The sequence below is a fragment of the Rhinolophus sinicus genome, linkage group LG02 (assembly GCF_036562045.2).
Source record: "Rhinolophus sinicus isolate RSC01 linkage group LG02, ASM3656204v1, whole genome shotgun sequence".
Classification (NCBI taxonomy): domain Eukaryota; kingdom Metazoa; phylum Chordata; class Mammalia; order Chiroptera; family Rhinolophidae; genus Rhinolophus; species Rhinolophus sinicus.
The window spans coordinates 111,963,236-111,978,394 of record NC_133752.1 but is presented as its reverse complement, the minus strand read 5'-3'; the positions used below and the strand labels follow the sequence as shown (position 1 = coordinate 111,978,394).

General features: G+C 38.2%; 1 protein-coding gene across 13 annotated transcripts in view; it reads left to right on the top strand.

The window, feature by feature from the left end:
* The window catches only part of ERC1 (ELKS/RAB6-interacting/CAST family member 1), a 490,623-nt gene that overhangs the window by 42,762 nt on the left and 432,702 nt on the right, over positions 1-15,159 (top strand). For all 13 annotated transcript variants that reach the window (XM_019711308.2, XM_019711306.2, XM_074325175.1 and 10 more), the window contains exon 2: positions 4,330-5,154. In XM_019711308.2, the coding sequence (XP_019566867.1) occupies positions 4,486-5,154 (669 nt within the window). In that variant the 5' untranslated portion in view covers positions 4,330-4,485. The remainder of the gene's footprint in view (positions 1-4,329; positions 5,155-15,159) is intronic.

Here is a 15,159-nt window from a genome sequence, read left to right as displayed (position 1 = left end):
GAATGCAAGGCCCTGACTGCCTTTAACCTGGGCCATTTCTCATTATTGGGTTTGCAGCAAGCCACTTTGAAGGATGAGGTAGTGTCTCCCACTGGGAGAGATCAGGCTTACTTAATGCTTACTATAAAAGGGGGTGGATCCCCTACAGTAAATGTTCCTCAGCTCTGTTGCAAACCCATCTCCATATGTGGCATCTGTCTGGGTCCCTCTCTGTCACCTTGTGGGACGTGGGAGCAATAGGGAGCCGATGCAAACATGATGCTCATACTGCTTGCTGTGCTGTGAGTAATGCAGTTCTTTGTCTCTGACCCCGAGACTCGTGTGTCCTGTTTGATTGGCAGAGGGAGAAGGTTTGAAATAACCACCACAACAGATACTCGATAGGGAGCTAACAAAATACTGGATAGGAAGCTAACTGGGGGTCTTGTAGGACTCTGGGGGCGACATTATGGGCTCAGACTGAACAGTTTGCATGATTTTCTCGCGCAGCCATCAGGATTCTAGGTGTACAGTCAGTGAAGGTGTTTCTTTTGGATTAACCAAGGGCAAGGGAGTTTGGAATGTGAAATTACTTTTTCAAAATTTGTGGTTTAACTTATATACAATGAAAAGAGCATATTTAAAGTATATAGTTTGATGAGTTTTGATGTGTATATGCCCCTGAAACCATCACGCCAGGTAAGATAATAAACATTTTCATCACCCCCAAAGTTTCCTCCTCCCCTTTGTGATCCACATCTCTTCCTCATCCCCATGCCCTCCTGGACTCACACTGATTTGCTTTCTGTCATAATAGATCAGTTCTAGAGTTTTATATCAACGGAATTATCCTGTGTAACTTTTTTTTCTTTTTTGGTCAAAATTCTTTTTTGTCAGCTGTTTAAAATGCAAGAATTATTATTTTGTGGATTATGTGTCTGGCACATTTTAAAAATAAATTTATTTTTTTAAACACTATCTTTCCTGAACCTCATGAGATTAAAAAGCCAATATGTGGGCTTTAGACAGAGCTAGTGAATTTCCTTCTTTTGTTGTATAAATGAAAATAGTTCTTAGAGTCACAAAGACTTTACATGCAAATGCCATTTTGGATCTGAAAGTGATTTGAACATTCGAGTGTACCTACTAATGCTGCAAACTTGGTGTGAACTTTCGTTACTGGATCTTAGCCTATTCAGTGTGATTTAGTTCCTTGACTACATGAAAACAGTTCTTCACAAAGCACGGGTGGGAATTTTTAAGTCGAATGTGGCAACTTAAAGTTCTGATGGCATGATCGCTGAGACTGAATTATTACTCTGTATTTTGTTCGTTTTACTTATTTTGTTCTTTTGCCCACCATCTTTTTAAAAAGACTTTCTCCTTAATAGAAGGATAAATGTGATTATTCGAGCTTAACATCTGGAAAAATCTAAGATGTCCCTAAAGTTTAGGTTTAGAGGTCTAGATGGTCAGGACACACTGTCTTAAAACTGTGGCAGCCTTTAATATCCTGTGGACAATTGAGGTGTCAACGGCAGCAGATGAAGATGGTTTAGTATAGTAGTTAAGAGCCCCCAGAGCTCTGGAATGAGGTCTCCTGATTTAGGTCTTGACGCTACACTTCAGAGCTATGTGACTTTAGGTAAGTCACGTAACACTGTAGGCCTCGCTCTCTTCATCTGTAAAATGGTGTTAATGACAGCACCTGTATTATAGGGGGCTTAATAAATACTAAATCATAGAAAATTCTTAGCACACTCACTAAATAAATGTTAGCTTTTGTTATCATTCAAAGGATTCTGGATAATGAATGACTCTATTAAGCAATATTCATATTATTTAAGAAAAGAAAAAACTTTGCATCCCTCTTTGAACTTGAAATAGAATTCACTCAAACAGTAACAGGTAGATTATTCCTTGTAACCTAGTCCAGATTTACAGTCCATATTTATCATGAAAAGGAATTTTTACTTCATGAACTAGGTTAGTCTTGGAAAGAAATTTCCTAATTATTAGCAGAATATTGTAATTTCTGAACTTGGTGTGCTGTTGCTGTGTCTAAGATGGAAACTTAAAAGTTTGGCCTCTTATTTCTTGTCCTACTTGTTGTTAACCTAAGGCTGTCTATTGGATCACTAATATCAAGGTGAGATTGCCAGTATAGTCATATTTCTAAAGATCTTTAACATGTGTTGAGTTTGACTGGCATGTATAGATAAACCCTTTAAAATCTTACAGGAACATATAGATAATGTGATTTACTTGGATAGTATTTTCAATAAATAAATACTTAAAAGAATCAGTTCTACATAACAGTGGATTTTTGGAAAGTATTATTTAATATGCTAAAGCCTGTTACATGATCTAAGCCAACTTTGGTAGAATATTAGGAAGTCACAGAGATCTAGTTTAGCTCTATTGATTTACCTTTGAGAGAAGTGTGGAAAGTAGGATAACTATGATATGTGTTTTTAAAATTTGTTTTAATTATACTTGTAGAGTATCAACATATTTTCCTTTTAAAACAATCAAAGCTTTATTGTAGTTTGAGTATAAAGCTTTATAATTGAAGCTCAACTTCCTCTTACAAGTTCCCTTCCCTTCTAATCATTGCTGTTTGAAATTTGATGTTCTCATGTAGGAATTCTTTATGTACTTTGTATACAGATCTTTATACATACATTGGATATATTTTTCACCTAATTTTTGGTTTTTCTTAATTTTGCGTATAGTTTTTTTTTTTTTGTATAATGTGTCATTTTGACATAATTAAATATATTTGTTTTATGGTTTTTGTTTCTTATTTAAGAAGCCCTACCTTAACTCAGGTTCACAGGATATTATCCTGTAGTACTAGAACTTTTCTTCTAGTACTATTAATAATTTTAAAATTTATATCTTTAATGTACATAGAATTTATTTCTGTGTACTGTGTGAAGTAGGGATGTAATTTATTTTTTTCCAAGAGTTCAAATTAGTTGTTCAAATCCCATTATTGAATGATTTGTCCTTTCCTCACTGTTTTGAAATGTTACTTTTGGCATATACTAAATTCACATATGTAATTTAGATTCTATTGCTGGGCCAGTAATATACATTTGTTCATTACTGTAGCTTTAAAAGGCTACAAGTCCTCATGAGAAGTCCCGGGGGTCAGAGGTAGTTTTGGAGTCCAGATTTTTTCCCAGTAATTCCCCGTGGGCAGGGATTATGCAATGTCCTGTAATCCTACACATTTGTTTTCTCAATGAAATATACGAATAGTCATACTAAGTGAGATACATATAAACAATAAGTGACCGTAGATCAGATCAGGTTTTGCTGCTAAATGAGTTAAAAAGAAAAAACTTACTCTCAGACCTTTTTGGATTTTTGCATTGCAAATAAAGGATCTTTCGTGTGCCTGTAATTTATCTTGCTATTTAGGGGACATCTTTCTTCTTTGTTCTTCTGTTTCAGGTTGTTTTTGGTTCTTGTATCTTTACTTTTATATTTGAATTTTAGAGTCAACTTATTATGTGAAGAATCCTGTAGAGATTTTCACTGGGATTTGAAGTAGTTGGGGAAGAACTGACACCTTCACTGTGTCTTCTCGTCCTTGAACATGGATCTTTCGTTTTGTTCAGGTGTCCTTTCAATAAAGTCTTGTAGTTTTTTCCAAAAGTGCTTGCATATTTTTGTTAGATTTCTGTCAAAGTGTTTTTATGGTAGTGTTGCTTTTGTGGGTGGATTTTTTAAAAGACTGCATTTTATAATTGTTATTACTGATGTACAGGAAAGTATTGCTCTTTATATATTGATCTTTTGTCTTACCAATTTGCTGAGTTCTATTATTAGTTCTAATAACTTGTCCGTTGATGATCTTGGGTTTTCCAGTTAGCAAATCATATGTTCAGACATTGAGTTTTGTCTTTCCCTTTCCAATTGCTATACCTCTTATTTCTTTTTCTCTTCCATTTGCATGGTATGGTTCAGTATTCAGTTTAGAGACATGTGAAATATTTTTTAAATGACGTTTGCTGTGAAATAAATTGTAAACAAATTTTGAATGCATGAGTAAATAGATGATAGAAGGGAGATCTTCTTTATTTTATTATTATTTTTTAAAAGATTTTATTGGGGAAGGGGAACAGGACTTTATTGGGGAACAGTGTATACTTCCGGGACTTTTCCAAGTCAAGTTGTTGTCCTTTCAATCTTAGTTGTGGAGGGCGCAGCTCAGCTCCAGGTCCAGTTGTCATTGTTAGTTCCAGGGGCAGGGAGATCTTTAAGTGGACATAATGAAAAGTTTCTGAGAAAGGAAATGTTTGTTATTGGAAAATATAATGTGTGATCTTTTCATTACAGATATGGTGTAAGATATTTCTTCAAGAGTGGACAGCTGAGGACCTGTCATTTCTGATAAGCCTTAAGCAGACTCACAGCCATAGAGAAACCTCACGGAGTTCAATATTTTGCTTTCTGCTTTATACCTTTCCCGGCACCTCAGTTCATCTTGCAACCATGTATGGAAGCGCTCGCTCAGTTGGGAAGGTGGAACCGAGCAGCCAGAGCCCTGGGCGTTCTCCGAGGCTTCCACGTTCTCCTCGCCTGGGTCATCGTCGGACCAATAGTACAGGAGGAAGTTCTGGAAGCAGTGTTGGAGGTGGCAGTGGGAAAACCCTTTCAATGGAGAATATCCAGTCCTTAAATGCTGCCTATGCCACGTCTGGCCCTATGTACCTAAGTGACCATGAAAATGTGGGTTCAGAAACTCCTAAAAGTACCATGACCCTTGGCCGTTCTGGGGGACGTCTGCCTTACGGTGTTCGGATGACTGCTATGGGCAGTAGTCCCAACATAGCCAGCAGTGGGGTCGCTAGTGACACCATAGCATTTGGAGAGCATCACCTCCCTCCCGTGAGCATGGCATCCACCGTTCCCCACTCTTTGCGTCAGGCCAGAGATAACACAATCATGGATCTGCAGACACAGCTGAAGGAAGTGTTAAGGGAAAATGATCTCTTGCGGAAGGATGTGGAAGTCAAGGAGAGCAAATTGAGTTCTTCAATGAATAGCATCAAGACCTTCTGGAGCCCAGAGCTGAAGAAAGAACGAGCCCTCAGAAAAGATGAAGCTTCCAAAATCACTGTTTGGAAGGAACAGTATAGAGTTGTGCAGGAGGAAAACCAGGTTAGTTTTATATGTATGTTTACCTGTATTGTCGGAATTCATGTGTGTAAGTGAAATGAGCCATTCTTTTTCTTTTCTTTCTTAGGTTTTTCCCTTCTTCCTTCATATTCCTGTTTACTGTGGGTTTTAGTATTTTCTGTCCTCCCGTTTCTCAGCCTTTTCCAGACTTGGTCCTGTGCCTTAATTTTTTTTCTGGTTGCCATGTTTTCTTGCTCAACATTCTTGCTTGTTTCTTTTCCCTGGCTTCTCTTTCTCTTTCTGTCTTTTCTTTTACGATCTATTATCTTTTCTTGAATTCTTGTGAGAATATAATTTTGCCACACACTCCAAGATCCATTATCAAAATTATTTAGGCTATGTAACTTACACGTGAGGTATAATATTAAGAATTACCATAACAAATGTCAAAAAGTAAATCTTAAAAAAATAAAACTATAATAAGACAAATCAGTATATTGATAGCGTAGAATGGAAATTAGTTTTAAAAAGTTAATATTGATGATGTAAATATTTATTAACAATGAGGAGCAGTTCTTTCTGTGGACATTCATGATAGTTTAACTTCAGGATGCTTATGTATTTTATTTTGGTTCTTTAATTTATCAAATTTAAGGTGGGAGAAAGACAACTTGGTATGATTAGTTGCTTCTAGAAAATAAATGAGATAACCAGGCATTATAATTATGGGCTTTGCAGTTCAAGAAGTAAGTGCTGTCTTATTAGATAGATGAAACATTCATTTATTATTTTTCTGTACTCTTCCAGGCTATGGTTGAATGTTTTGACCATAGCCGTGTCATATTCAGTGACGTATGACTCCAAAGATGGGAACAAGTCATATTCAAGCTGCAGCAGATACAATCTTAATAATGTATTGTGTTTAAAACATTTGTAGAACTTCTCTTAAACTTGCAAGTTTGAATTATTTGCCTCCTTAAAAAAATTCTCCTATACTCTTAAAGGAGAATTTTAAAGTAGCTACCTCATTGTTAGTATAATTGGTATTATACTTTATTTTTGGGTTAGATTAATGAAAGTTATGAAGAAAGTAATACACTTATTTGGATTTCTGCTGTCTTCTTGAATGATGCTAAAAAGTAAAGAGGGAATTACAAATGATCTCTGTTTCTGATGAGGTAAATCTAATTTAAGATTTCTGTTTTACTATTCTATTACTAATACTTAGTTCAGGCATTCAGATCTACTGGTTTAGTTACTTGAAGTAGATATCTAGTTAGGTTATTTGTATTTTAAAGTCCCAGACTTACTTTTTCAGTAATAAAAATAGGCTTTTTTTCTGATCATAAAAATAATACAGAAAAACACAGATAAGAAAGCAAATTTTACCCCAAATCCTCCCATCTGTGATAACTTTGCTATTCCACTGTTAACATTTTGATGTTTCTTCCTAATGACTTATCTTTGTGCATACACACATACAAATTTTACATGAATGGAATATTATAAGATGTGACCATTTTCTAGCCAACATTTCATGTATTAAGGCCCTCTGGTATATATCTAAATAATTTTTAATGACTATAGAATTTTGTGTCTGTACTAGTTGATTTAACTAACATCACAGTTAAAAATCTTCATATTTATTTGATATGATGCAATATGCATTAAAGACTCAACCTTGAATTAATTTAAACCAAAGATTTCAAAATAATTAGAAATTATAGTAATTTTATTCTTTCTCAGATATAGCCTCAAACTACTTGACTTTTACTTTTTTAAAATTAAAGTATAGTTGACATACAGTATGCTTTTACTTTTTAACCAGTGACTAAATTTAATTTGTCACTCACAGAATCTGAATGTTTTATTAGGATACTTAAATCTCTAGGTCTAGAGACCCAATCTTTTTTAAAAAAGAGGAAATGGCTTTAAAAAATATTCCTCAGGAAGTTCCTTGAATGTGAGTCTTCAAGACTTTAAAAATGTGGCAAAAAAATAAAAGAACTGAAATAGACCCCAGTGTTAAAAGTAAGGACATTGTTCCTAATTTTGGCTTGGATACATCAAGTATCAACAGATATATTTGTTTACAGTACAGGTTTCCAGGCCTTCCTTTTTGTCAACTAAGTAAATATCTATGGAGATGGTGCCCAGGAACTTGTATTTCAAATATGCCTTTCTGGTAGTTCTGATGAAATCCAATGTTGGGATCTTTAGAATTTAGTACATCTAATTTTTAAACTAGTCTTTTGCTCATCTGCTATAGAGAATTTGCTCTATTGCCATTTTAGGGCTCAATTGTGAAAGAAGGGAAAAGAAACAAGGGACCATTGGCTCAGTGCTTGTCATTCTTTTTTCTGCCATATTATACTTGAGGGTTGTGATAGACTCCTATACGTAATAATCATTAACTATGACAGTGAACCTCAGTAGAAGGAATGTGTGTATAGGAAAAGGGTGTTTAGTTAAAAAAAAGAGCCGTCCAGATGATTTTGATGTCTCCTCACCTTGAGAATCATTGATGCACAAGATAAGGTATTCAGATGATATTTGACAACAGAATGGGGAAATAGTTCTTCTTCAGTTAAAATTTCAGTTGCAGAACGTGAAGTACAACACCAAAAATTTATCATTCCTAAGTATAAAATAGTACATTCTGAAAGTTTTTATAGTTTGGTGTTGAGTTGTAAACATCAAGAGAACAAAACTGAGGAGGTTCAAGGTGGCAGATAGGTACACTATGCCACGATCACCCCTAAATCACACATAAATTATAGAGCAGTCAACCTCAAGAATCATCTGACCACTAGCTGAACAGAAACCCTATACTAAGGATATAAAAGAGAGGCCACATTGAGACTGGTAGGAGGGGCGGAGACAGATGTGAAATGGGCTGACCCTGAACCCACAGATAGAGGTTGAACATTGGGAGGGACACTTTGGTGGTAACCCCTCAAGAGGGAGTGTTTTCCCAGCCCCATGCTGGGCTCCCCAGCCCAGGGTTCCTGTAACAGGGAAAGGAGTTCCCACGGTGTCTGGCAGTGAAAATCAGCAAGGACTCTGTCTGCCCTTCCCAGTGGGGTGGAAGGCAGCTGGAAACCCAGACGCCCTCTTGTAGAGCCAGCACACGGACTCGCTTGCTCACGGGCACTCAACCTGGTCTCTCGTGAAGGGGTGGTGGCTCTAGGAGGCCTGGGGATGTGCAGGGAAGGACTGAGTTGTGTGGCATCAGCACAGGAGCAGGAGGGACAGGAGCCATTGTCATCCCTGTGTGGAACCTGACGCACGTGTGGCTTACAGGAGGTCGCCACCTTTTCAGGGTTAAGCCATCCCCCAAAGGGCCAAGTCTGGGACTGCATTGGTCTGGTGGAATCACACGTGCACATGGTCTTAGTGATGCCCTGGGTGCCCGCCCTCCACACAGCTGGTGCTGCGTCGCCTGCTTGTGAAACTCTCGACTGCTGGGCTGCTGGTCCCACCCCACAGGCTATAGAAGCCTGTTTAAAGCAGCAGAGGACTTGTGGTGGCCTGGGAAATGTTTGCTGTAACCCAAGGCCTGTGCCGCAGTGTAGACAGGTGGTGGTGGCCCTGACACTGGTGGTGGCTGGCTGTAGTGCTCTCGGGGTATTTTTGTGGGTGATCATGGGCCCAGCACTGGTGTGGAATCCAAGACTGCATTGACTTTGTAGAAACCACCGACCACACCCCTTAGCTCCCCGGAACCCTGCCCCACCCACCTAGAGCTGCACGGCGAGGGGCACTCTGGGCGCCTGGGTGACCATCCCCGCCCCAGAGGCAGAGGAGGTCTTTTATAGCAGCGGACATTCCACAGCAGTCTGGGGACATTTTGGTGGTGGGCAGTGACCCAGAAACTGGACCACAGCCTCTCAGGGGCAGCCCTCAGGAATTTGCAAGCCTGAGGAGATGGCTGGCTGCAGTGTTCTTGGGACTCTGTGCAGGGTGGTCACAGGCCAGGCACTGGCATAAGAACAGCAATAGGCGTAGGGGGCCCTGCGTCGTTTGCTAAGCTGCCTCAGTCCCACTATTGGTGGCAGCCAGCCTCAGGTCACAGTGAGGCCATCCACACATGTCTCCAGGTCCAGCACAGGCAGCATCCAACCACATATAGCTTTGTGTCCCCTACCATGTAGCCCCGGGCTTGTAATAGGTAAGGCCAAAATTGCCCTGCACAGGAGAGACACCACAAACAACACACCCAGAGGTCACCTTCAGACCACACCATACTACCTGATTAGACCCACAAGCGGCACACCCAAAGGGGAGGGGTTCTCAAAGACACAAGAGCCCATAGGGGCAAAGCGTCCTCTGAGGGGTCAGCCCCCACACAGCAGCTCATATACTATGGGCTGCTAACCCTCACAGTCAACCTGGGAGTCAATCCCACCCACTGAGGTGCCAAAAGCAATGAAGGCTCAACTACAACAGAACTCATGCAAGACACAAGGGACACCTCTGAAGGACATGCACAGATGATTAGGCAGACTGCGCAATTGGACGACACAGGACACCTACTAAATAAGGCCACCCAGCAAAGACTGAGAGACATAGGAGATCTACCTAATACATAGAAGTAAACACAGAGCAGCAGCCAGAATGAGGAAGCAAAAAAAATGTCACAAATAAAAGAACAGGAGAAGCCTCCAGAAATGAAACTGAATGAAATGGAGGCAACCAACCTACTAGAGACAGAGTTTATAGCATCGATTATAATAAGAATTCTTAAGGAACTTAGTGAGAATTTCGACAAAGAGATAGCAAGCATAAAGAAGGACATATAAACCATAAAAAGAACCAGTCAGAAATAAAGAATACAATAACTGAAATGAAGAATGCACTAGAAGGAATCAACAGCAGAGTAGATGAAGTAGAGGAGCGAATCAGCGATTTAGGAGATGAGGTAGAATACACCCAATCGAAATACAAAAAGAAAAAAAGAATAAAAACAATGAAGATAGTTTAAGGTATCTGTGTGACAACATCAAGTGTAACAACATTCACATCATAGGAGTACCATACGGAGAAGAGAGGGAGCAAGGGATCGAGAACTTATTTGAAGAAATAATGACCAAAAACTTCCCTAACCTGGTGAAGGAAATAGACATACAAGCCTAGGAAGCTCAGAGTCCAAACAGGCCCACACCAAGACACATCACCATTAAAATGGCAAAGGTTGAGGACAAGAGAGAATCTTAAAAACAGGAGAAAGACAACTAATTACTCACAAGGGAACTCCCATAAGACTGTCAGCTGATTTCTCAACAGAAACTTTGCAGGCCAGAAGGGGTGGCAGGAAATATTCAAAGTCTTGAAAAACAGGCGTCTACAACCAAGACTACTCTACCCAGCAAGGCTATCATTTAAAATGGAAGGAGAGATCAGGAGCTTCCCAGATAAGAAAAAGCTAAAGGAGTTCATTACCACCAAGCCAGTATTACAGGAAATACTAAAAGGACTTCTCTAAGCAGAAGAAAGGAGAAAACAAACAAATGAAGATAAAAAATATGAATAATAAAATAGCAATAACTATGTACCTATCAATAATAACTATAAATGTAAATGGATTAAATGCTCCAATCAAAAGACATAGGGTAGGAGGTTGTTGGTTAGCTCAATGGGTTGGAGCGTGGTGCAGATGGCACCAAGGTTGCCAGTTCAGTTCTGTCCCCGTATGCCCCACTGTGCCCTCCTTAAAAAGCAAAAAAGCAAAAAAGGAAACAGACATAGGGTAGCTGAGTGGATAAGAAAACAAGACCCATGCATATGCTGTCTACAAGAGACCCATCTCAGACCGAAAGACGCACACAAACTGAAAGTAAAGGAATAGAAATGAGAAAAAAGCTGAGGTAGCAATACTATATCGGACCGTTTTAATAGACCTTAAAACGGGGACCATGATAAAAGACAGAGAAGGACATTACATAATAATAAAGGTAGCAATCCAACAAGAGGATATAACCCTAGTAAATATCTATGCACCCAACATAGGAGGACCTAATAAATATATACAACAAATATTGACAGACATGAATGCAGAGATCAACAGTAACACAGTCATAGCAGGGGACTTTAACACTCAACTGACACCAGTGGACAGATCCTTCAGACAGAAAATCAACACGGAAACAGCAGCCTTAAATGACACACTAGACCAGATGGATTTAATTGATACTTTTAGAGCATTTCACCCCAAAGCAGCAGAGTATACATTCTTTTCAAGTGCACATGGAACATTTTCCAAGCCAGGCCATATGTTAGGCCACAAAACAAGTCTAAGTAAATTTAAGAAGATTGAGATCATATTAAGCATCTTCTCTGACCACAGTGGTATGAAATTAGAAATCAATTACAAGAAAAAAACTGAAAAACACACTAACACATGGAGACTAAATAACATACTACTAAATAATGAATGGATCAACAATGAGATCAAGGAAGAAATTGAAATATACCTTGAGACAAATGAAAATGGAAACCCAGTGACCCAAAATCTGTGGGACACAATGAAAGCAGTCCTAAGATGGAAATTCAAAGCAATGCAGCCCTACCTAAAGAAACAAGAAACATCTCAAATCAAGTCTATCTTAATACCTAAGGGAACTGGAAAAAGAATAGCAAAATAAGCCCAAAGTGAGTACAAGGAAGGAAATAATAAAGATCAGAGCAGAAATAAATGAAATAGAGACAAAAAGAAAACACAAAAGATCAGTGAAAACAAGAGGTGGTTTTTTTTAAAAAGATAAACAAAATTGACAAACCTTTAACCAGACTCATCAAGAAAAAAAGAGATAACCCAAATAAAATCAGAAATGAAAGAGAAGTGACCACAGACAGCACAGAAATACAAAAAAAAAAAAAAAAAAAAAATACTACAAGCAACTATATACGAACAAATTAGGCAATCTGAAGAAATGGATAAATTCCTAGAAGGATACAATCTTTCAAAGCTGAATCAAGAAGAAGCAAAAAATCTGAACAGACCAATTACTACCAACAAAATTCAATCAGTAATCAACAAGCACCCAAGAAACAAAAGTCCTGGACCAGATGGCTTCACAGCTGAATTTTACTAAACATTCAAAAAAGAATTAACACCTGTTCTCCTCAAGCTATTCCTAAAAATCCAGGAGGAGGGAAGGCTCCCAAACTCATTTTACGAGGCCACCATTACCGTGATCCCAAAATGAGGCTAAGACATTACAAAAAAAGAAAACTATAGGGTGATATCCTTAATAAACATAGATGCAAAAATCAACAAAATATTAGCAAACCGAATTCAGCAATACATTAAAAAGATCCTACACCATGATGAAATGGGATTCATTCCTGGCATGAAAGGTTGGTTCAGTATCCGCAAATCAGGGGCAGCCGGATGGCTCAGTTGTAGAGCGCAAGCTCTGAGCAACAGTGTTGCGGGTTTGATTCCCACATGGGCCAATGGGCTGCGCCCTGCACAACTAGATTGAAGACAACGAGCTGCCGCTGAGCTGCTGGAGGGGCGGCCGAATGGCTCAGTTGGTTGGAGCGCACGCTCTTAACAACAAGGTTGCCAGTTCAATTCCCACATGGGATGGTGGACTGCACCCCCTGCAACTAAGATTGAAAACAGCAACTGGACTTGGAGCTGATCTGCGCCCTCCACAGCTAGATTGAAGGACAATGATTTGGAGCTTTTGGGCCCTGGAGAAACACACTGTTCCCCCAGTATTCTCCAATTAAAAAAATTAAAAGTGTCTGCAAATCAATTAATGTGATAACCGTATAAAGTGAAAAATAAAATCATATGGTGATCTCAATAGATACAGAAAAAGCATTTGATAAAATCAGCATCCTTTTGTGATAAAAACTCTCAGCCAAGTGGGAAATAGAGGGAACAGATTATGATCTCAACATAATAAAGGCCACATATGAGAAACCCACAGTCAACATCATACTCAATGGTGAAAAGCTAAAAGCGTTTTCCTTAAGATCAGGAACAAGCCAAGGATGCCCAGTTTTACCACTTTTATTCAATATTAGTACTGGACGTTCTAGCCACAGCAATCAGACAAGAAAAATAAAAGGCATCCAGATTGGAAAGGAGGAAGTAAAATTGTCATACGCAGATGACATGATACTATATAGAGAGAATCCCAAAGACTCCATCAGAAAACTATTAGAACTGATAAATGAATTTAGTAAAGTAGCAGGATACAAAATTAATATTCAGAAATCAGTTGCATTTGTATACACCAATAACAAACTATCAGAAGGAGAAATTGAGAAAACAATCCCAATTACAATTGCTCCAAAAACAATAAAATACTTAGGAATAAATTTAACCAAGGAAGTGTAAGACCTGTATTTAGATAATTATATGACATTGAAAAGAGAAATTAAAGAAAATACAAATAAAGGGAAACATCTACCATGCTCATGGATAGGAAGAATTAATGTAGTTAAAATGTCCATACTACCTAAGGCAATATGTAGATTTAATGCAATCCCTATCACATTACCAATGACATCTTTCACAGAACTAGAATATATAATCCTGAAGTTTATATGGAACCATAAAAGACCCTGAACAGCCATGACAATCTTGAGAAATAACAAAGTGGGAGGTATCACATTACCTGATATAAAATCATACTACAAGGGTTTAATTATCAAAACAGCATGATGTTGGCGTAAAAACAGACACACAGATCAATGAAACAGAATAGAGAGCCCAGAAATAAATCCATGCCTATGTGGTCATTTAATCTATGACAAAGGAAGCAAGAATTTACATTGGGGTAAAGACAGTCTACTTAATAAATGATGCTGGGAAAACTGGACAGATACATGCAAAAACAGGAAACTGGACCACCTTATGCCATATATAAGAATAACTCAAAATGGATTAAAGACACAAATGTAAGATCCAAAACTATAGAACTTTTAAAAGAAAATATAGGAAGTAAAATCTCAGACATTACCCTTAGTAATAGTTTTACTGATATACCCCTCAGACAAGGGAAATAAGAGAAAAAATAAATGGGACTACATGAAGTAAAAAGTTTTTTTCACAGCAAAGGAAGCCTTCAGCAAAACAAACATCCCGAAGGGGAGAAGATATTTGCTTATGATACGTCTGATAAGGGTTAATATCCAAAATTTATAAAAAACTCACACAGCACCAAAAAAACAAGCCATCCAATTAAAACATGGACATGAAGAGACGTTTCTCCAGTGAGATGATTTGCCAGATGAAAAAATGCTCAAAGTATTAATAGAGAAATGCAAATAAAAACCACAGTCAGATACCACCTCACTCCTTTGAATGACTATCATCAATAAATCAACAAACAACAAGTGTTGGCGAGGATGTGGAGAAAAGGGAACCCTCGTGCACTGTTGGTGAGATTACAAATTGGTGCAGCCACTATGGGAAACAGTATGGACGTTCCTCAAAAAATTAAAACTAGAACTACCTCTAATGACCCAGCAATTCCACTCCTGGGTATTTATCCACAGAAATCCAAGACACTAATTCGAAAAAATATATGCACCCCCTTTGTTTATTGTAGCACTATTGACAATAGCCAAGATATGGATACAACTGAAATGCAATAGATGACTAGATAAATTTTGGTACATTTATCAGTGGAGTATTACTCTACCATTAAAAGGGATGAAACCTTACTGTTTGCAACAACATGGATGGATATTATGCTAAGTGAAATAAATGAGACCAAGAAAGACAAATACCACATGATCTCATTTATATGTGGATTCTAAAGAACAGAATAAAGGAGCAAACAAAACAGAAATAGACTCATAGACTTAGAGGAAAAACTGATGATTGCTAGATGGGAGGGGGGTTGAAAGATGGGGGATAAGGTAGAGGGATTAGAAAGTACAAATTGGTAGTCACAAAATAGTCATGGGGGTGTGAAATACACTATGGGGAATATAATCAATAATGTAAAATTATGTAGGGTGTTAGATGGGTACTGGACTTATCGGGGGGAATCATTTCATAGATTATATAAATGCCTAAAC